General features: G+C 35.7%; 1 protein-coding gene across 1 annotated transcript in view; it reads left to right on the top strand.

The window, feature by feature from the left end:
* LOC145693548 (D-beta-hydroxybutyrate dehydrogenase, mitochondrial-like) overlaps positions 1–22,542 on the top strand; it is a 37,053-nt gene extending 14,511 nt beyond the window's left edge. The window contains exons 3-7 of the mRNA XM_081769639.1: positions 5,617–5,791; positions 9,577–9,729; positions 12,925–13,092; positions 21,055–21,197; positions 22,312–22,542. Coding sequence (XP_081625765.1) covers positions 5,617–5,791; positions 9,577–9,729; positions 12,925–13,092; positions 21,055–21,197; positions 22,312–22,467 — 795 coding nt within the window. The 3' untranslated portion in view covers positions 22,468–22,542. The remainder of the gene's footprint in view (positions 1–5,616; positions 5,792–9,576; positions 9,730–12,924; positions 13,093–21,054; positions 21,198–22,311) is intronic.
* The last annotated feature ends 1,217 nt before the right edge of the window (positions 22,543–23,759 follow it).

Genomic DNA, 23,759 nt, shown 5'->3' with positions numbered 1-23,759 from the left:
CATCCTAATCAAAAGATTGGTAGTAAGCATCTTAACGTTCTCTTTTCGTTAGGATTGTGTGCATCATATGCAGAGGCAGTTTTCTTTCAAGTTTCGGTTCCTGTGCATACTTCATTCTTTGTTTGTTAATATAACAATATCTTCTGAGTAATTTTCTTTCAGTTTAGTTCTTATTGCTTTTTCAGTTTGCAGTGCATCATTATAATCTTGAAAAGTTTCACTGAATGAAAATTGGCACTCTTCCTTGTTAGCTTCAAGGTAGTTGAAAGCATAAGCCGTGGCATCTGAAACAACATTATCTTTCGGACGACCACGTTTCATTCCAGAAGAAATCTTGTGGAACTTTTTCATGCATAAGGAATGGTATTTGGCTTCAGCAGCAACTAAATCATGAACATTGCCAATCCTAATACTAACTTCTTTGCCCTAGTCGTCATTGCTTCTGTCGGCTACTTCCATAATAGAATCTTTAACTTGAATGGTTTCGACGCGATGTACACTCTCACGCTCACTCACAAGTTTTTTATTCGGTCTCTTTAAAAATTCATCTGATGTACATTGTCTACAAAACAGGCAGAGTTCTTGAAAATTAAATCTTAGCACTTCTAACTTAGGGGTTATCGGCGTAGGTGATGAAGTACGTTGTGCTAGCAACGCTTTGCTACTTTTTGTTTTTGTGAAAACTTTTCTACATTTTTCATGAAGTGTAACACTTCTTACTCCCTTAAGTTGACATTTGTTTCCATCTTTCACTTTAATACTGCAGTCTACTAATGTTTTCAGTCCCTTTTCTTTTACTATACATATAATACCATCACAGAGAATTTTCTCACAGTTATAACATTTTTCAGCTGATATCTTTAACATAGATGATCTAATAGACGTGATTACTTATTCTTAGTTACACCTGCAATGAATGAAAATAGATTAATTTGTATTCTACATAAAAAATCTCTAAAACAAAATAGTATCAGAAAATTTTCGTTAAGGTTCTGCTATAAAGCAATGCTGAAAGAAAAACGCGTAAATTGCCACGCCTATAACATCTAAACGGTGCATCCTAGAGAAAAAATGAATAGAACATTTCTTGTAGAGAATTTAATGTAGATTATTATTATTATTATTATTATTATTTTTTTTTTGTAATAACATATTTTGCTCTAAAATGCTTTCCATGCGAGATATTTACAAAAAACTAATTTTTGGCGCCATTTTTCCAAGATGGCGGCCAAATTCGGGGTGGTAGAGTGGTGGAAAATTAGTATGTTGTTACGGGTACTTTTATAAAGAAAATAAAATTTGTTCCAGCTTTCAACCATTTTTTTCCTTATTCGACCCTTCATTGACTGGCCTATCGATCAAACTTTCAATGCAGATAAGGTTCGAACCTGGAATGTTTTCATCATTTTACTTTGACGGCACAATGAGAAGGAGGGACATATATGTAAAAATAAATAAATAAATAAATAAATAAACATTAAAAATAATAATAATAAAATAAAAGTAACTGTCTTTGTGACTTCATCCACGCTTAAACCACCGAACCGATCTTAATGAAATTATCATCATAGATGAGGTCCGGACCTAGGGTGGTTTTAATCTTATGCCTTTGACGGCAGAACTTAGAGTAGGAGGAGGGTAGGGTAAAGATATATAAAAATAAATAAAACTTAATAGCTCTTGAACCACATGACCGATCTCGATCAAATTTTCAATGTAAATGACGTTCGAGCCTGGAAAGTTTTTCTTTATTTATATATATATATTTTCACTTTGACGGTAGAACCTGGGAGGAGGGGAGATTAATATATAAAAATAAATAGAACTTAACTCTTGAACCACCCAACCGATCTCGATCAAATTTTCAACATACATGACATTCGGGCCTGGGATAATTTTTATCATGCCGTGTCCCGCAATATGGGAAGGGGAGAGGGATATATAAAAATTACCTAAAATGACCAATATCAAAGACCGCTTTAGTAATATTAAAAACAGAACATATTACTATTTTTCCTTAATTTAACCCAGCGAAATCGGGGTGCGTCTTAGATTCGAGGACGTCTTAAATTCGAGTAATTATCGAGAAATTCTTAATTAAAGATATTTTTAACGTGTTACTAAAACTATTTTGCTAGCCATAAATATTTTTAATTTTATATCATATTCAGTCATTTAGACAATAATAGTGTCCTGTGCTTGCGCAGGACGTGCGGGTTTGGTAGTTCCTATTGTTTTTAAATAGGCAACTTTAACAAAAATTTTGTGAGTACTCAGACACAAAAGTAATTTCTCAGAAATTGTTTCGCAAACCTAAAGAATAAAATAATACTATTTTATTATTTTCTTTTATAAAATTAAGTAATCATCATTTCCTTCACATAAAAGCAACCATTCAAACGCCATTTCAACAAAAAGAGTTAAATTAGTAGTGCCTACATTTTACACATCTTCTGGATGTGACTGTTATATTATTGTATTCTGCATCGTCCACCCAGAGCCACGCTGTACACACCGGTGGTCAATGGGCTACTGTTTGAGAAAAGCAATTTGTAAACAAATCTGAAAATTGTGTAACGTACTACGATGTTACTGTTTATCCTTCAGCTATCAGGTAATATTTAAATGCCATAGTTATGATTAATAATAATAATACTAGTAGTTACTTACATTGGTTAACATTCTTTTCCTTATTTTTTGTTTATGAACGTTTGGACGTAATTCAAACCGAATCATACTTATTAGCATGGTAAGTTGAAATCCTCCCAAGAGGGTTTGAAGGAACTGAGGATTGGTGGCTTGCATTTTGTTGCTTGTTCCATATACTTAACAATGTTACTGTAACTGTTTAAATTTGCGTCACGCGTCCAGCCAAAACTACTGTTTACCTGTTTAAGCAGTCCACTCCACTGAAACTACTCGATATAGTGTCACAAGTATCAAGATGAAAACACTGATCTAATGATCTTTCTTTACTCATGAAAAGATCTTGCACCTTATCTAAACAAATTCGGTCAACCAGGTTTACCGGATGAAAAAGATTTCAGTTTCCTGATGTATATACCCTAGTACCTTTGTTTTCATCAAATGTCTTTAATATTTGTTGTTTTAAGAGTCTACTAAAGGATTGATTGTTGTTGGGGTAAATTGCTCTTCATGAGTATAATATGTTGCACAAACGTTATTAAATATGTTTTAAAATATTATAACATTTATAACATAACAATAAACTCGTACTGAAGTTAGAACACCTTTGTTTTTATTGAAAATAATTGTGATATTACGGTAGTCTGCATGGAGTAACTACTGAGTGGCCAGCGTGTGCTGTGATCTCCTCAGACCATCTTCAGCTTTCCCCGAAATTTTCAGTTACCTTTTGATATGAATGAATGAATGTAAGATGAAGTGAAGTTATAATCCTCAAAATTGATCTTTCCTCCCACTGTCTTAATGTTCTGGCTACGGGATTGGCATGGGGTAACTTGAAGAAAACACTCGTATAGACTTATTAATAAATTAATAAGATCGAAAAAGGAGCTTAAGGTCATCTTTACGTTTTCTTAGACATTTAAAATCTCCGTCTCTTTTTCTTCAACTATTAATGACTATTAAGAAAGGTACTTTGTCAACTGTTTGTTTGAAGCATATATATGTTTTTCATTGCTGTCCTGTATTGTATAAATATCATCCATATATATTAATTCTTTTTTCAGTCATACGTATACCGCTTTCGTATGAGAGTAAGAATTCATGAATCAATGTGGCAATATGGCTCCAATCATCATTTCGAGTTTGCTTAACAAATGGGGTGAGCTGTATCTAATTTTAAATGTTGAAAAATTACTCCAAGTCATTTTATTGAATAATCACATTCTAAGGTCAAAGTTATCTCTGAATGCCACTATAGTGAGAAATGTAGCAATCATAAATCAAATTCTTAAAGCTATTGTAAACAGTGACTTTTCCTGGCAAAATTTCGGGGGCATTTGCCGCTGGAGTTTGTTCCGCCATTTCTGAGAGTAAACATAAATTAAATTGTGATTATATATATATATATATATATATATATATATATATATATATATATATATATATATATATATATATATATATACATACGTATATACAGCGTGATTCAAAATTATGTGAACGATAAGGTAACGTTATATAAGTGATAATACTTTATCAACAATGAAATCTCTATGGAAGTACTTTCAATATTAGCCTGAAGTTTTGTTTGGAACGAGCGTAGTAGTTTAAAATTTAACCGCTATGTAACAGAGTGATTAGTTTCAAGATGGCTGCCTGTGGTGCAGACAGAGCATTTTGCGTTTTACAGTTTCACGTTTCTCGGTCTGTTGTTAGTGTTCAACGCGAGTTCCGCACAAAATTTCATAAAGATCCACCATCAAAGAACTCCATGTGTAAGTAGTATGACAAATTTAACAGAACGGGATGCATTTATAAAGAAAAATCGCCCGGTAAGCCGTCCACTTCTTGATGTCGAAAGAGTTCGAACCAGTTTTCAACGCAGCCCACAAAAGTCAACAAGGAGAGTTAGCAAAGAACTTCAAATGCCTCAAACAACTGTTTGGTGTGTAGTGCGTAAACATTTCAAGGTGTATCCGTATCGAGTGCAGTTGTTACAACACTTAACTCCTAATGATCACACGTGTCGCAGGACTTTTTGTGAGTCATTTCAAGAGTTGTGAAGTGTTGATGATGATTTTTTGGGCAAACTTTGTTTCAGTGATAAGACTACGTTTCATGTGACAGGAAGAGTGAATAAACAAAATGTTCGCATTTGGGGAACTGAGAAGCCTCACCAAATCTGTGAAATTGTGCGTGATTCACCGAAGACGAATGTGTTTTGTGCAAGTTTATGGTTCGTACTTCTTTGACGAAGGAACAGTGACTGGACAAACATTTCTACAAATGCTTACTACGTGGCTTATGCCACAGCTCGAACATGATAGTGCAAACTTCATCTATCAATTGGATGGAGCTCCATGTTACTTTCATCACAATGTCAGAAATTTCCTCAACAACAGACTACCACATCGCTGGATTGGGCGATCAGGTAAAAATGATCATCAGCTTCTACGTTGGCCACCAAGATCACCGGACTTAACCCCCTGCGATTTTTTCTGTGGGGAAATATAAAAGATATTGTCTAGAAACCCCCTCTACCCCAAGATGTGAATGAACTGAAAGAGCGCATCATGCTGCAGTGCAAACTGTTGATGCAAACATGTTGAAACGGGTCTATGCGGAATTGGAATACCGAATAGATATATACAGGGTAACAAAGGGGTCCCACATATAACATTTGTGATGTACTATTTTCATTTTTATTACAAAAAACTTGGAGAGTTTTAGCATTCAACTGTAAGATTTGAAGCTATTTGGATGATTAATAAAAGTTATAAGGAGTTGTAATCGTTCACACCATTTTGAATCACGCTCTATACTACATTCGTAAACTTTCAATACGTACCAAAAGAATATTCCATATGCATTTGAATTTTGCTCTCCAGGACAAGGTTTCATGGAAGAACCTGCGAAGTATCTGTAATGCTCTTGATACATTTCTCTTACTATGTTATTTCTTCTTAGGGGTTCACTGTGTTTGCTGGCTGTCTTTTCGAGTCTCAAGAAGGTGAGGGAGCAGCTAAGTTAAAATCACTGGGAAGAAAGGATCTGCATGTAATTCAACTTGACGTAACTTCAGATGAGCAGGTACAGAAAGCAGTCGCCTATGTTAAGGAGAACCTTCCTCCTGGATCACGAGGTAATCTTAATTATTAGGTAAATATAGGAACAATAGTAAGTTGGGAACAATATTTCATTTGTCTTAAACTGAACTATTCTACTTGTTCGAAAATTGTAGCTGAAATCTTCATTGTCCATACAATAATGATTGATTCATTGGAATTTAATGTCTTATTTCGTTATTTAGAATAAGTGTATGAGAATTTGACATATAGCGTAATGACGGACCCGAATCACAAATCGAACATGGCTTTCTCCTATGAAAGTCGAGAATAAAGGTTGATACTAACATCCACAACAAACCCCTTTTAAATTGTTGACACGTCCCACACAAAACCAGTATCTTCTTTCAATCTTTCACAACGGTTCTGGTTTCCAATACTCCTATTCCCCTCAGTATGCGCCCTTAATTAACCCTATTACTGTTTTGAAATTATACATTTTTATAAAAATATTGGTTGCTGCCTGATTTAAATCTAGGTATTTTCGTCTTCTTCTAAGATTTCAATGGTACACCTTATGTCAAGATTTTTCTTACTGAGACTTCTGAAAACTAACCGTATTTCCCAATGTTATAGAACCTTTCAGTCATTGCTATTACTTCTACTACAATCAATGCTGCTGTTACTATTACTACTACTTCTAGTACTACTACTACTAATAATAATAAATGGGGCGTTCAAGTTTTAAAGTCTCCTAAGATGACAGACAAGATCAATTCTTTAGAGCTGTGTTTTTATCAGTGGAATATCGCTAATACTAGAGCTGCCTGACTGGAAAATGAACGTCTACGCAGTGTCCTTCACTATCTGGAACAGCTAAAAATCGTTAGGAGCTAGGTCGGGTGAGCAGGAATCATGAAATACTATGTGAAAATTATTTCTACGAAGAAAATTCTGAGCTAGGAGAACATTCTGATTAGAAGGAGCATTGTCTTGATAGAAAAGCACATGAGAGATCTTCTAGGGCTATTTTGTTTGCCACGTTAAAGTGAGCAAAGTCTTTAAGCATGATTATAAGATGCGTCTCTCTCTCTTGAATATGTACGAATTAGGATTAAGAGCACTCCATGTTCCAAAATGTGGCCAACATTACCTTATGAGCATTGATGGTAACACGAAATTCCTACGGTAGCTTCTATTATAACGACTGCCGTTTCATTTAAGTGGTACAATGTGTTTTATCTATTTGGAAATTGACGAAAAGAAAGCACCATTCATTATATCATCACATGTTATTATTGATTGACAATTTGCTACCTCACAGACTTGTGGTGAACAGTCATAATTCCAGGAACCCTTTGTGAAGAAAATTTTTGCATTTCAGAAACATTTTGGTCTTATGCAGTATGGTCTTAATAGATTCCATGCAAGTGGAAAGTCTAGACATGATATTACGTACAAGTAATAGGCGGTTATCCATAACGTCTTCTTTCACTCAATCATGGTTTCAGTCCGTGGTTGAGTCTGTTTGAGTTCGTTATCACGTTTCACCTTCTTTAAATTTCCGCAGAAACGAACTTTTTTCCCACATCCAGTACATCTCTATATGTCTCACTGAGTTATCTATAAGTATCAATTAATGCCAGTCCATGGAGGTGGAATAAGCGGGTGATTACACTCGGCTCTTACACACTGAATGTCGCCCTTTGTAGGATCGAAAACGCTGTTCACTCTAGCAGTAGCCGAAGGAACTACGATCGCTGTATAATGTTGCCTTTTATGTTACAAATTTATTAGGAATGTTTTCGTAATTTAACATGAGTTACATTCTTCAGTCTGCTCACATCACCTGCAGGAAAGGAGATCTTGCAACTTGAACACGACTCGTGATAATAATAGTAATGTTAACGGTTGTATGATGAAGATGTATGTATGTATGTATGTTTTTCGTAGCCTGATTGTGCTTCAGATTCACATTATGGGTTTATAAGCTGTTGGAATTCCAGTTCATCTATGTCTTTTATAGCCATTCAAAGAATAAGATGTTAATTTGCAAACAAATGATGCAAACATGTAATCAAATCCTGTTTTATTTTCGAATTAATTTACAGTTAAACAATATCTGTTAACATGTGTGACTAACAATGTGTTGGAGAGTGCTTCTATCATAGGCTGTTAGTTGCGCGGTCACTGCAGTTAAACGGAGAATTCTGTGAGTTCAGGTTGGAAACTGAATTACACGTCCTTTATGAATTTGAGCCGGCATCACTTTGTGCTCAAACTGCCCCTGTTTCCCCACAGGTGCTGCGTTCTGGCCTGGCTCCAACCATTGCTAACTGGTGTCTGGATTTCGACAGTAAATCCATTTTTGTCTGTCACAATCTGTTTAATGAAACATTGATTCATAGGATTATTCAACAGTGTTTTGCACACTTCCACCCTTCATTATACTAGATCAGGAATGAGATCGTGCGGGAAATTCGTGTACATGTTGCCAACAGTGGCCAATGTCTTTTGTATGGTTGATTTTGAGGCATCCACCTCAGCCGTCAACATACGGATGTTGATGTTTGGATCCGTCTCCACAGCTTGGCGTACAGCCTTCATGTTTATGGTGACTGATCTTCCTACACTTTCTTTATTTGATACGACACAGTCCTGGGTGTCTCTGCATTCTCTTAGAATTTTCTGAACACCTCTTTTGTTGTGTCGTAACTCACAGAACGTTCCTCTTTCACCGTTTAGATGCTTCATCCTGTTTCACGGGCTGTATGTCTCAGTTGAAACTGATACAGCAGGAGCTCACTAATGAGTGTTGTTTACAGCTCCATATTTCAGCTCAGAGGATCATTTGGAAGGAGACAGAGAGCGGCGATTAAGATATATGGCAGGGGAAGGTTTGGTCTTTACATTGGTATATTGATTACTGTATCAGTGTTAAATACTAATCTTATTAGAGATATCCAAAATTCATGTTCTGACATGGTGGGAAATTAAGAGGTAACTTGGTATTTCGGATTTAAAAAAATCACTTCTAAAGGGAGAAATGGTGAGAATTTCTATGATATCCAAATTTCCCTTTCTTCATGCAGCAAGTGCCGAATGTGAGGCGGATTCGCTTAAATTTGAATGTAAAATCATGTATATAATCTCGAAATTAAAAAAAAGGGAATACATGTTCGAAAAGTTTACTCCTGGAGGGAGGTAAAGACATATTTCGACAATATCCAAATTTCAACAGACGTCCTTTAACGTATGTCTGTTGCTTTTAGAGTTTGAACCAGTTATAGACTGCAGCTTCATGATGGCATGTTTCCTCAACACTCGCAGCCAGTTTTCTCAGAAATAGGAGTTTTCGGCTTGTTAGACTTCTGAGGGTTCCTCACCTAGGTTGCGGTAATGTTCCACTGCTTTTTCATGTACTGAAGAACATCAGTCGATTTTTCCTTACAGGTGAACCAATTACTTTAAATGTCGCATACAAGTTTCTAATTGACTTGCCAGAAAGTTGGTCATTCCAAATCTGTATGGAAAAGCCTCTGAACAAACAGACAGATTTACAGTATTTGCATAAAAATCGACAATACAGAACATTTTCTGCTGTCAAGTAGTTGCCATTTCACTCACTTCACCATTACCTCCTAATGGACGCCGGCGAAACTGGGCTTCTACAATACATAAAAAAACTCAATGAGAATATCGTCCAAAAATGTGTAAGGAAAGCTTATTACATTTAGAATAACAAATGAACATTATCGGGAACATCATTTTACTTATGCTGTATTATATAAATAATACAAGTAAATTATAGATTAGTCATGCGCTATATTTTTACAATTAACTCTGCTTACGCATTTTTCAGGTCTTTGGGGAATAGTGAACAACGCTGGTTTGAGTACTTTTGGAGATGTGGAATGGGTTGACGTTGACTCCGTTAAGAAGATGATGGAAGTCAATGTCTTGGGAATGTTAAGAGTAATTCGAACATTTCTACCTTTAGTACGTCCTGCAAAAGGTAAGTGGCTATATGCCAAAACACAGTCATTTTCTGTTTTGACTTACAGTCAAAGAGTGAAACTCCATTTCACAAAATTTAATTCGTACAATCATTAGTATTACGAGGTATATGACTAAAAAAAAAAAAAGATCCTTTTTATTTAAAAAAAAAGTGAAACTGGCGTGCGTGCAAGTAGTAGTAAGTTGAAATGGCTGCCGCCATAGAAAATCCCGCCATCAAATATAGGTCAAGAGTTGTGATCCGCTTTTTCAACGCAGAAAGACAGAAGGAAGAAAAGGACAGCTGACATCCATCGAGAATCGAGTGCTGACACTGTCTAATTGGCGACGTGCTAACCAAAAACAACTAAGAGGAATCTAAGATCTGGAATTCTTTGATTTATGACAAAATCCGCCCATACAGCTACCCGTACGTTGAGACAATTCAAACATTCAGATGCGAACTTTTTCATCACCCTCCATAGTACCGACCTTGTCCCCTAGTGATTTGTTTCCTCCTTCATATGAAAAGGTGGTTTGCAACGAAACACTCCAATGACAGTGACGTTCTCAAGATCATTTTTCCACTGGATCAAATCTCAGGCGGCAAATTTCTACACAGAGTGTGTGCGAATGCTCGTGTCACACTACCATAGATTCATTTTGAGATGACTATATAGAAAAATAGCCAAAGTATGTACTTGTATCGTAAAATAACAATAAATTTTGCTTCTTTCATTTTTTATTTGGAATATCCAATCAACTTTATTTTTATTTCTTTCTTGCGCCTGATACTTGATTATAACTTTTTGTATTATCCATTATTATCCGAGCTTATTTGAGTTCATTTTCACATCCAAGGAACAATAAAATATATGTATGTTGCTTCCCCGGGCGGACTAATCTACATTTTGCTTTTATTGTTTTAACAATCACTTTATAATATTCGTTTGCATTAGTTCCTAAATAAGATAATCAGAGAAATACTGTAGACGGTCTGTCCAGAAAGTATTGGGACTCATTTTTTTTCTAGATAAGTGGAGAGTGATTTTCATAGGCAGAGAAGTACGAGAGGGATGTTAGGTTTAAGACACGACCCGGGTTAATTATCTCTGAGTATTTCAGAGTGTGCTTTAAGCCTGGAGTGACCATTTGCTTTGTAGTATAATCAGTAATCAAAGTGTTGTTTTGTGTTGTTTTTGAGTTTAGCGTCCCTTTCAGCAGCAAGGCTATATGAGACGTGAACCTACTGATTAACGTGGAATCCGAACCACATGAGCTCCCGCCGGGAATCGAATCCGGGTTTCCCACGCCAAAGGCGCGTACGCTAACCGCTTAGCCATGAAGGAGCTCAAAGTGTTGTTTTCTAGGGGCGTACCACGCATGACAGAAGCTCTGACAAGGTATAGTGACGCAAAATGATCTAATTTTGAAGTCTTTTAACTCACTGTGCATGTATCCATATTCTTTTCATGTACGTAGTCTCGACACTTCTCGGCATATCACACTTTGAATTGTAGGTCCCGTCCTATATAGCCTTGCTGATGATTAAGGGCATAAATACAAGTCGAAAAACATCTATATACTAATTAAAACATTAGAGCTTTTGTTTTTCCATATTCCAGTGCAATAAATTACTAGATATTCAATTGTGATTAAATACTAATATTTGATAAGAATCAAACACGTTATCAACTGGCATGAAAATAAATTATAATAGTTTTAGTTTTTTCAAGCTTCCTAGCTTTGTATTAGGTTGGTGCGAATTAAATACCCTTTTGAAGTCTGATGTAATACTCACGTGAGCAACACAATACAGTAATGATCTAACGTCAAATTTCTGTACACGTCCAGCAAATAGGCTGGCGTACTCAGACAATCAGGAAGCAATGCGCTGATGAACAGAGTAGCATGAAGTGCATCATATACAAAGCATACTATTACGAGTGATTTTTCTCTATGAATTCAACTGCGACATTCTGCACAGCAAGTCGAAAAGCAATATATTAACAGTGCATTTAGAGCAGGAATTGCGAATGAACATACCATTTGCCCTCCTCGTTTATCACATTTTGTTCCGGTGACACAGCATTGCAAAATGAGCCCCGTGGGTACCGACGAACATCGTATTCAGATGAGTCCCTCAGGAACAGAGCGGAAGCGGAACCTCGGGAAAATATTCGTACCAATGCAGAAGAGTTAGGCATATTATACCATTGTCGTTCCGGGGATTTGGTGCAGTCGTTAAGGCGAAAAAGTATACTCACCGATGTCACATGAATTGACACAAGCAACCAGAATCGCCATCTGGATATGTGCAATTATGTGAGCGTAAGGGATATCCGGGAAAGTTTTCTTCATCGATTGTTCAGATGAAAAATTGATCTACTATCACAGCAGTAAAGGATTAGCAAAATCGTGATCAATGTTCTGGGACAGTTTCTAAGACCAGCACAAGATGTTGTTGCTAGTATGATGGTCTATGGTGGGAGTGATCCATATTATCTCTCAAAATCATCACTGCTAAACTTTACAGTGCTCAGGACCATGAAATACAATAATCTAGTAATGGCCAATTGAACAGGTGTTATTATGTTGAAAACAAATCACATCCACAGGCCACGTGACACAAAGGATGGTCCAGGCTCTCTTTGAGTTGCGGCATGAAACCCTTCATCACCGCTATACTTTCCCGATCTCTGTTCCACTGACTATCACCTCTTCCAGCATCTTGATCGCTTCTTGAGAGGGAAGACCTTTCTTGAGGATAGCGCCGTGCAACACACGGTTGAGGACTTGTTTTCACTGCAAATTCCAGATTTCTTTAGCTACGGAATCCAATCATTTTCTGAGCAATGGAGAAAATATGTGGTTGAAAACGGCTACTATTTTTATTAACCAGGTATGGTACTTACTCATTTTTTCTCAACATTGAAAATTATGGACTTAGGGAAGACATTCCATTCCCACCACCTAATAATTTGTGGATAGGTTGTATCACTTTATAGGAAGTAACACAGATAGAAGAGAATATTCATTTTTTTGCTTATTTACATTCGTAGAATAATTTATTTTCAATGCCCATTCAAACCAATATATATGGAATTTTCTTTCTTTTTGTTAAGAAACAAGATAGTACTTACTATTTATTTTATTTTATAAATACATTCTTATCTGTATGCCTTAGATAGTATTTCTACTACTTTTTAAACAGGTAGAGTAGTGAATATATCTAGTCAAATGGGACGCATGGCAGCTCCGTCTAGATCCACCTACAATATTTCTAAATTTGGCGTAGAAGCCTTATCTGATTGTCTCAGGTATGAGATGCGACGCTTTGGAGTCGATGTATCTGCAATAGAACCTGGGAATTTTGCTGGAGGTAATGTTAACTTTGAGATAATCGTAGCTATATTTTTATTGTTCTTCCAAGAATGAGCACGTATCTGCGAGTATAGTGTGTTGAGGTTGTGCAATAAAACATTATTTCACCTCCGTTGCATTCCCGTACATCCGGAATTAATAGAAGCAAGTCATTCTGGACATATGCCGATTTCCTGGATAAAAGCATGGTTCAGCTGCTTGCATACAAGCAAACATTATTGTAGCTTATACAGAGTGACGCAAAACTATCTACCAAGTTTAAAAGTAACTTTCTCTTCAATTAAACCATAAGAACCATCATAACCATATAAATCAGTTAATTAGCGGAACCCAAACTCTTTGGAAGATCCAAAATCAACTATAGAAATTAAACTTGTTCCATTTCTGCGGATGTTGTGAGCAACGTATATACAGTTTACAAACTATAAGTTGTTGTTGTTGTTTCCCTTTAGAAGGACAATGCAATATTTAACAAACTTTACCGCCAATTCACATGAACCATACTACTGTTAACAGGCCATAGATATATAGATTTGAAGCTTAATATTTGTGTAATCGCAAGTTAATTATTGTGTAAACTTAAAAAAATGTTAAACAAAGACAATTGGAACTCTTAATTAAGCACGACTTTAATCTATAGCGTAAAGAGAACAGATGGATTGTGGGTAACGACTAGTTTTTTTTTTTATAATAGAAGATGGCTATAATTAATCTTCCCTAATAAAATTATTTCAGAATGTGTCAACTATAAGAGATAGGAATACTCCATTACTTGGAAATATAAACGTGTAGGCTAGTAACTAATGTGGAGTTACGGTATTGGCAGATTTCAGTGAGTTTCATTAATTATACACAGACCATTTAAGTCGCTACTTGGTCTACCACCAAGAATTTTTCACATACACTTGTTCCAATATTCTAAGTCAAGAGCGAGCGGTCAAACTTCCACTACCTTTAACCCTTTCCGGATCCGAGGTTTTTGGGGTATTTTTTAGACTTTCAGTCAAGCAGGTACTATTTATCCTAGGATCATGGTTCATACCTCATTCTCTTCAGAATTGAACTGGCTTTCAAGTGGTACCACTTGCATGCTCATACCATATACCAGGAGAGGGGAAAGTGATGTCAAAGAGAAAATTTCGAGGGAAATTTTTTTTCACACTTTGGGCCCCTCTGGAACGGCCCTGTGTGAACGTAGAGATCTCAAAAAATCTGATAAATAGTACTTGGTATACTGAATGTGTGTGCCAAATTTCAAGTATCTATCTTGAATACTAAGGACGGAAAAAATTTTATCAAGAATCCCCACAATGCCCCAAATTACCGTAAAACACCATGATCTCAGGTAAAAAATTTCCTGAAACATCTCTATTTACCCTAGGACTATAATCCGCCAATCATTCTCTTCAGAATAGAACTGCCTTTCAGGCGGTACCATTCAGGCGGTACTATTCACTTCAGGCGGTACCAACAATCGCTGGATTGTATCTTGCGTTAAGATTTTGTAGAACGTTTTTTTCTTTCTTTCAAAGACACTATTTTGTAAGTCATCAAGGCACAAACACACTTCATATACTGTAGTCAGAAATGAAACAGCGCTGTACAGAAATGAAACTTGCATTATTACGTATTGCATTGATGCCAATTTCATGTTCAGTTCCTTATGGATTAACGTTTCAACTTTTCTTTACCACGAATGTGATAAGTAAATTACATGAATTTTTATTTAGACTAATTTGTCAATTTGAATAGTCCTATAGATATATTTGCAAAAGTTGGAATATTGTATATTTCGTAAATTGGAGTTTTATTTTAGGAAACTAACAATTTTAAGAAATCCGTTAGAGGAACTAATAATTTATCTCTCAAATTTTGGTAATAAGTGATCTATTTAGGGTTCTTATTTTTTTAACTTACTAAGATGGCACAAAGATGCATTAATGAAATATTTGTTTATATATATTCCGAGTATTATCCAAGTATTAAGTATTACATTGATGCCAATTTCATGTTCAATTCCTTATACATTAACGTTTTGTCTGCACAGGTATTTAACGTTTTAAATCTTCACTCTTATTTTTGTGCACTGTTGATATTGTTATTGGCCTCTCTGAAGTGCTTTATTAACATTAGTTAGCAGTGATACTTTTTTTTTGGTGAAGTCTGTTTTAGGGGACGGCCATCCTAAGATTCAGTCTCATGCAACCACATCAACACTATTAGCCAAGTAAAGATAGGATTGAGAAAGGAACAAATTAGTAACAAGCTGAAAATTGGTATGGTAGTAGGGGGATGTGTCAGGAATAACATACTAAAAGTCCCCTAAAATCCCACTGTAGCTTTTCCCGCAATTTTGAAAAATGTCCGCCATCTTTAGATGACGACAAGGAATTTATGGAAATCGTCACTCTTTATGTTTATTCTTCTAGCCACCGTTCTAATTATCACAAAGCCATGAATCATATATGGTTGGAAAGCTTGAAAGACAGAGAATCTAAGTAAATAACATATATGCCCATCGTGCTAAATTTCTAGAAGAAGAGGAAGAAGAAAACAGATTTTTTATTTTAAAAAGGATATTTTCAGAAATCATGAGAAGTTTGCAACACTGACAGTTATTGCACACCAACGAAACACCGCCAAAAGATATCCTTGATATTTATCTCAATCATAGCCAACAATGACACAAATCGGTGCGATACAAGCCGAGAAAAAAATATAACTTATGTTACTTTCTGACCTCTTTGTACAAAAGTGCATAAGGTGAGATACACTTTCAAGGTTCTAGTTAGCTTCTTTTATCACATAGGACCAAGAGTTATATATAATTGGAAATCTTAAGAAACGTAAATTCGAACGAGGTAACACTTATACTAATCAACCCCAATTTCTGGAAGAAGCGCAAAACCCAACATTTCGGGACAAAACGTGATTTTCGCATAAATTCTTTAAAACTCGCAACACTGACAATTATCATATGTTAACAAAACTCAGCCACCGTTTTCACTATCGTCATTATTAATTTACTTTTAAAATGGTCAACGTTTTACCCAATGGAGTAAGCTTTTATGATACATAAAAAGCTTTTATGTTACATCACTTAAAAATAGCACAAAAATCATTTATTAACAGCATTAGAAAGTAGCAGAAATTGGTAGTCTCCTATTCATAGGAAAATCGTAATTCACACACTTAAAATCACTCTCAACTACAGTAGTCATTTGAGTGTATTTTTTTTAAATGTCTTGTTCATAACTAGAATGCAATTTTCCTCCTAGTAATCTTCAAATCAACTTAGCATTTATATTAGACGTTAGTATGCACTTTAATAACATTTTTGTAACTAATCCATTCGGACTTATTTTATTAGAAATCAATTAGGTTATCATTATCTCGTTCATCTCTATGGTCTTCATCATTTGATTCTGCATTCATACATCCAATTCCTCGACAATGACATAAATTAGAGCACACAATTCCTGCTTTCCGACAACCGTACATACTTTCACAGCCCTTTTTACAGTTACAGGATATTACAGGAACGGAGCGGGTTCCTTGGTCATTCTTGCTGGTACTAGAATACCTCCTAATGTTGTCCATTCATATTCAGTCGCTCGCATATCATTGAGCAATACCTGGGTTCAAAAAACGTACACTGTCAAAGAATGAATGGAATATATTACTTTTAACGTACACACGCAAAGGTAATGGCCTTTCGGATTTAATCATTGAAGATATAAGATACCTTCGTGTTCTGAATATCCAAACTGTAATCCACCTTCTGTACGATGTAACATGGATGATTCTCAAGTGGTTGAAGACACTAACTTGCCCGAATTGGAATGGATTTATGCAGCTGGTGACAAGCATCAACCATAAGTATCAAACATATTAAGTAGTAATCCAACCTCTTATCAATCTTCAACCAATAAGCATGGATGCTGTATACTCGGCGCTTATGTTTGCTAGCAAAGAATGTGCAGGCAATAAGCAAAAAAGTGTGCTTAGTCACGTTGCATCAACCTTTGTACTCTAAAACATGCAGCATGTAGAAATTCTGGTGAATTACCGTCAGTGGTTGTTAGACTTCGGGGGTTTTCACTCTATAATGCCATTTATGGAAACAGTTGCATATATAATGAAAGGTAGTGGCATTGAAGAACTTTGGTCTTGTGTGTATGCTAGTAACTCCATGCCACAGATAAAGCCAGGGCATTCTTATTGCTCGTGCTTTGCGAGCTCATTTTTTAAAAGCACAACACGGCCTTTAGCAATTGCAATATATACTGTTTAATTAATGAATCAGACGGCACTGAGGAGTTTGTGCGTCAATTGCGAGATGTTTGTATTCCTCTGATGACTGAAGAAGATATCGATACTGATGTAGTTGTTCAACATTCATAGTCAATCAAGATTGCAAATGACTTGAAGTTATTCATTGACGCTGCTACAGAAACAAGCCGTATCTCTAAGTTATTCGCTCTGTACTTTCAGCTTGTAGAAATTATGCGTCTTTTAATTCGAAAGAACTGGAGTCTTGAATCTTAATCTTCACTGCATGTAAGAAATGTTACCATACTTCTATGCAGCTGAGCATCTTTTGTATGCCAAATACGCACATCTGTACTTACAAGAAATGTTGCGGTTGGAGGATGAAATGGATCTTCATCAGTTCCACTTATTTGCAGGAGACGGTTACTTCACTATTCGTAGAAAAGATATATTTTGAAGTGGTACATGGTCTGATATGACGATTGAGCAGGTTTTAGCGAGAGCAATGAAGAGCAGCGGTGGACTGATCCATGGGAGGCATGACTGAAAAGATAATATCTAGATGTATGTCAAGTATGCCAGCAGCGTGCCACTTACGAGAATGTCTTGAAAAATTATTAAACAAAGATAGGCATGAACTTCACACTGGTCGGCATGTGGGCCTGTACCAAAGCAGTCAATCGCGTGATATATTACATCTAAAGAAGTTCTTGCGTTGGTTTTGTCAGTATTCTCCATTCCCTTCATATCCGGAGCTCGCGTCCCTAAACATTGGCATGGTAGGTAATGAAATGGTCAACTGATAAATCTAAGGAAATCGGTTTGGCTGCTATGGAAGGAATGTTTGGATAGACTTTGGGAAATGTGAAACTTAAACAAAAAGATAAAGTCATCCCACTATTCGTAATGCACAATGTAGTGCGTATCCGTGATGAGCTACTGGCTGTAAACACCATACTTCAACTGAATCATATGAGTAGAAGTCCGAAAAAGAACTCCAGCAGTGTTTTGCTTACGAGCTTGCACCCTATTCACTTTCTTCACAGAAATATCAAAAACGAAAAAGTCCGCTTTGTACGACATGTTTGAATACCGGACAAATTTTAAAAGTCAAATTAAAAACACTGTGTACGTTATAGATGGAGGCTTGCTTCTACATCATGTTGTTCGGCCACAACATGGAACATACCTTGACGTGCACAACTCGTATGTGTCCTATGTACTCACAAACTCAGGAACGAAAGCAACAATTATTTTTTTTATGGGTATTGCACTGAAAACTGTACAAAAGCCGCTGAGCGGGAGCAACGTGAGTCAAAGGTTCAATCAGCTTTGGTGTTATTCACAAATGAAACCATATTATTAACAAAAAAAAAAAAAAAAAAAAAAAAGATAAATTCTTAGGTAATTTCAAAAATAAGGATTGTTTCGGCCGTGAGTTGATGGTTCATTTGACACAAGCTGGAATTCAAACCCAGCAAGCAAGGAGTGATGCTGACGCACTTATAGCTAAAACTGCTGTAGCCAAGTCTTTAAATCCTTGTCGGCATATCATGCTAACTGGCGAGGATGTTGACATTTTAATCATTTTGCTTAAACAAAGTAATAATCAGTACGACATCACATTTCGAAATAATCAGTATGACATTGGACGTGTACAAGAATTTAGTACTAAGAAGTTGTAAGATACACAGACAAATATACTAACTGCTTTGCTCAGTTATCATGCTTTAACTGGATGCGACACATCATGTGGTTTGTATCGACAGGGAAAGAAAAAGCCATTGCGATTACTTCAAAAACGGGAAGATTTATGCCGATCACTTGAAGTTTTGAACCATGATAATGCTAGTGTACAATCTATGAAGCTGGCACATCATTTCTACTAACACACTACGATTATCCAGCAATAGTAGCCTTACTGGATGAATTCCAGTATCATTCATATATCCTTACAGTAAGTCGCTCCCAATTCAGAACGAAATTCAATTGGAAAAACTGCCACCCACCGGTGATGCTGCGAAACACCATATCATCAGGTTCAATAGTACCGTGGAAATGATTTGCGTGCGACTGAATATGGATGAACAACATTAGGAGGTATTCTAGTACCAGCAAGAATGACCAAGGAACCCGCTCCGTTCCTGTAATATCCTGTAACTGTAAAAAGGGCTGTGAAAGTATGTACGGTTGTCGGAAAGCAGGAATTGTGTGCTCTAATTTATGTCATTGTCGAGGAATTGGATGTATGAATGCAGAACCAAATGATGAAGACCATAGAGATGAACGAGATAATGATAACCTCATTGATTTCTAACAAAATAAGTCCGAATGGACTAGTTACAAAAATGTTCTTAAAGTGCATACTAACGTCTAATGTAAATACTAAGTTGAATTCAAGATTACTAGGAGGAAAATTGCATTCTAGTTTAAACAAGACATTTTTAAAAAATTACATTCAAATGACTATTGTAGTTGAGAGTGATTTTAAGTGTGTGAATTACGATTTTCCTATGAATAGGAGACTACCAATTTCTGCTACTTTCTAATGCTGTTAATAAATGATTTTTGTGCTATTTTTAAGTGATGTAACATAAAAGCTTTTTATGTATCATAAAAGCTTACTCCATTGGGAAAAACGTTGACCATTTTAAAAGTAAATTAATAATGACGATAGTGAAAACGGTGGCTGAGTTTTATTAACACACAATAATTGTCAGTGTTGCAAGGTTTGAAGAATTTATGCGAAAATCACGTTTTGTCCCGAAGTTTTGGGATTAGTATAAGTGTTACCTCGTTCGAATTTACGTTTCTTAAGATTTCTAATGATCTTTGATTTCCTCGTGTATAACTCTTGGTCCTATGTAATAAAAGAAGCTGGCTAGAACCTTGAAAGTGTATGTCACCTTATGCACTTTTGTACAAAGAGGTTAGAAAGTAACATAAGTTATATTTTTTTCTCGGCTTGTATCGCACCGATTTGTGTCATTGTTGGCTATGATTGAGATAAATATCAAGGATATCTTTTGGCGGTGTTTCGTTGGTGTGCAATAACTGTCAGTGTTGCAAACTTCTCATGATTTCTGAAATATATCCTTTTTAAAATAAAAAATCTGTTTTCTTCTTCCTCTTCTTCTAGAAATTTAGCACGATGGGCATATATGTTATTTACTTAGATTCTCTGTCTTTCAAGCTTTCCAACCATATATGATTCATGGCTTTGTGATAATTAGAACGGTGGCTAGAAGAATAAACATAAAGGGTGACGATTTCCATAAATTCCTTGTCGTCATCTAAAGATGGCGGACATTTTTCAAAATTGCGGGAAAAGCTACAGTGGGATTTTAGGGGACTTTTAGTATGTTATTCCTGACACATCCCCCTACTACTATACCAATTTTCAGCTTGTTACTAATTTGTTCCTTTCTTGGCAGAAAAATGGGCTATCTTTACTGGACTATATCCTGAGGTAATGTACTTCATGAAGAAATTCTATAGTACACGGGAGGCGTTTGGTTTAAAAATGAAATTCAATATGTTTTGTAACTGAGACTTAAGCAGAAGAATGTATAAAATTTTTAGATGAACTCATAATGTAATAATACAAAATGTTTTTCTCCTATTTACAAGTATCGTTTCTGTATCTAGATAACTAAATTACACCTTTTACTACTTTTGTTCATTTCAGCTACTAGTATATTTACTGTAGAAAGAGTAAAGAAAATAGCTGAAGACATGTGGAATAATATGAACGAAGACGTTCAAAATACATATGGCAGACAATATTTTGATAAAGCTGTTGGAAGAATGCTCCATTTTACTCTTTCTGGTGTAAGTATCAATTATCGTGATAAGTTTTACGTTGGATGTCTTGTTTACTTTATGATTAGCTTTAGAGGCATGAATAGTCTTATGATTATGTATCTAAAACGTATCTTTATACAATGTATTTAAACTGTAAACTTATCAATTTATTTTGAATAGCTATACTCTGCCTTTTTGACATACAGGTATATATCAAATACATGAACACTAATAAAATCAGATATTCACCAACAGTGGACTACATAACAAAGTGTGGGGAGATGTATGCTAGTAGTCACCTGCTAAAATAGAAGAATTACATGGGTCAAGCATGTGAAAAGAGTGACAGACATTATTATGAAAATAAAGGCATTAAAGGGGCAGTGGACCGACTGTATTGCAAAGAGAAATGATGATCGATGGAATATTTTTGACAGGATATCAAGTGTCAACAAGATATTCCTCATAGGCTACAATGTGGCGTGACGAAATCAAGATGCACAGCCACATGCTCTGGAAAAAATGACAAAGATAATTGGTTATGGAGAGGAGTTTAAACACTTTCATTAAGAATGGATTGGCAACTGCTAAATGTGTATGTGGGATATTTTACGATATTCATATTAGAAAATGCCCTACATTAGATTAAGCGGTTTCGAGTATAATCGAATGTCTATCGAGAGTAGAAAATATGAATTTGATACCATAGTTCAATTTCTAGTTGGGCACATGATTTTTCGATATTAACCCATTATTATTTAGCAATTGAAAAGCCAGCTGAATTGAGAGACAGCGGATAATGAAAAATAATAACACAAAAACTGACTACGCATCATCCAGTTGAATATACACCATCGGACGGCCGTTGCTGTAGCTTCGGGGCACTGTGTTAAAATATTATGTGGTATGTATTTTGTAATGTACTGTAGTATCAAAACTTCCACAAATACAAATTTTGGTCGTTATATAAAGATGCGGATCATGGATTTGATCTTGAGTGGTGGATTACATACATTTTTGTGTTAGTTTGCCCATTTCCTCATACATATTGAAAATATGTTCTAGCTAACTATTATTTTTGGTACTATGTTTGGTATTTTTAATATTTTGCTGTAGAATGTATTTTTCTGCTGTTTTGCAGCCAACAGACATCACAGCAGTGTTGGATGCAGTGACGCTAGCCCTGACACAGCTTTATCCATACCCACGCTATCAACCGATGGATCTTTATTCCAAAGTCAGAGTATTTGTGGCCACTCATTTGCCGGAATGGGTCTATGAGAAAATCTATGTTTGATACGTGTGCAATTGTTAGTCAAAGAACTATTGTTTGTAAATAGTTGAATAAAAACAAGCTGTATCGCAAACAAAAGTGTTATTAATACATCATAATTATTAATATCAACATGGAGCAACCACAAGATATAGGAATCAGCTCCGTGTATTTTCACAGTTAACTCGTTTTGAGCCAAACTAGTTCTATATTTATTAACACACAATTGTGTTCCAACTTTGATATCACACAGAGGATAAATTGATTCCAGGAAGTTACTCGTGAGCCGCGGTAGCTCATTGGTAGAGTGTTCATCTCTGGTATATGAGGTCCCTTATTCAATCCTAGCTCCCCCTAAATGGGCCTTGAGGTAAACAAATGTATACGTGGGTTTTTTCGGAGTTCTCTTGTTTCCTTATATTTTTGTCATTCCACCATTGTCACTCAAGTCATCATGACCGTCTCCCTTAGTCTCAGTACATATACGTAGGACGTTAAACTAAACTAAACAAATAAGTAAATAAAGTTAATTGAACCTTTGAAATATAGTATCTCAAATCAAATTTTCCCATATGATAGTACATAATTTATGAAACACAAACCAATGAAATGAATGAAGACTAATCAAATTGCATTTATTTTCTCTTTTCTTCCTTTTTCTTTTTCATTTTTTAAGAGGAGAAGTCTCTATTTTCAAAGAGACATTGCACATAGAAAGGTAGGAAAGGGTTACCTTTTAGGAGGAATGTCTCCCTCTTACAAAAATTATGGAGCAATAACTCTATATCAATGGATTCAGACGCTTCACCTCACTGAAGTCTGATTTAGTTCACTCGGCCATCTTTGGACTTACTCTCATTAAAATTTTATATAAAGACAATAGTTTCTTTGTTTTATTAGTTTTATAATCTAACATAGCTTTACCAGTTACCTAGGCCTTGATTTCCATACCAGTTTGCCAGGTTTCAATGGGTACCGATCGATCATGTAAGGGCATTTAGAGTTCCAGTATCAATGCAATCAGTGACAGATGTTCGAATTCCAAAAGACTTATTCCGTTTAGATACAGATGACAGTTTCCCACTTTTTGAAAACAATTCTTCTGAAAATGGAAGGATTGTTGGCCTCGGAAGCAAAGTGAGCAAGGAGAGCTTAATTAGTAGTGAAAATACAATATAGACTAGAAAAGTTAGGTCAAAAAATGGCTGAACCGGGAACTAATTCTGTTAACGGATTCTTATGGAAAACTACCTGAGGATGGCGAAATGTCTACCACTCTTTGAGGTGGGGTAAGGCCGCTATGGAGAATTTCCCAT

This window comes from Thermobia domestica, chromosome 1 (genome assembly GCF_964235325.1).
Source record: "Thermobia domestica chromosome 1, izTheDome1.hap1.1, whole genome shotgun sequence".
NCBI classification, from domain to species: Eukaryota; Metazoa; Arthropoda; class Insecta; order Zygentoma; family Lepismatidae; genus Thermobia; species Thermobia domestica.
This window is presented reverse-complemented; position numbering and strand designations above follow the sequence as displayed.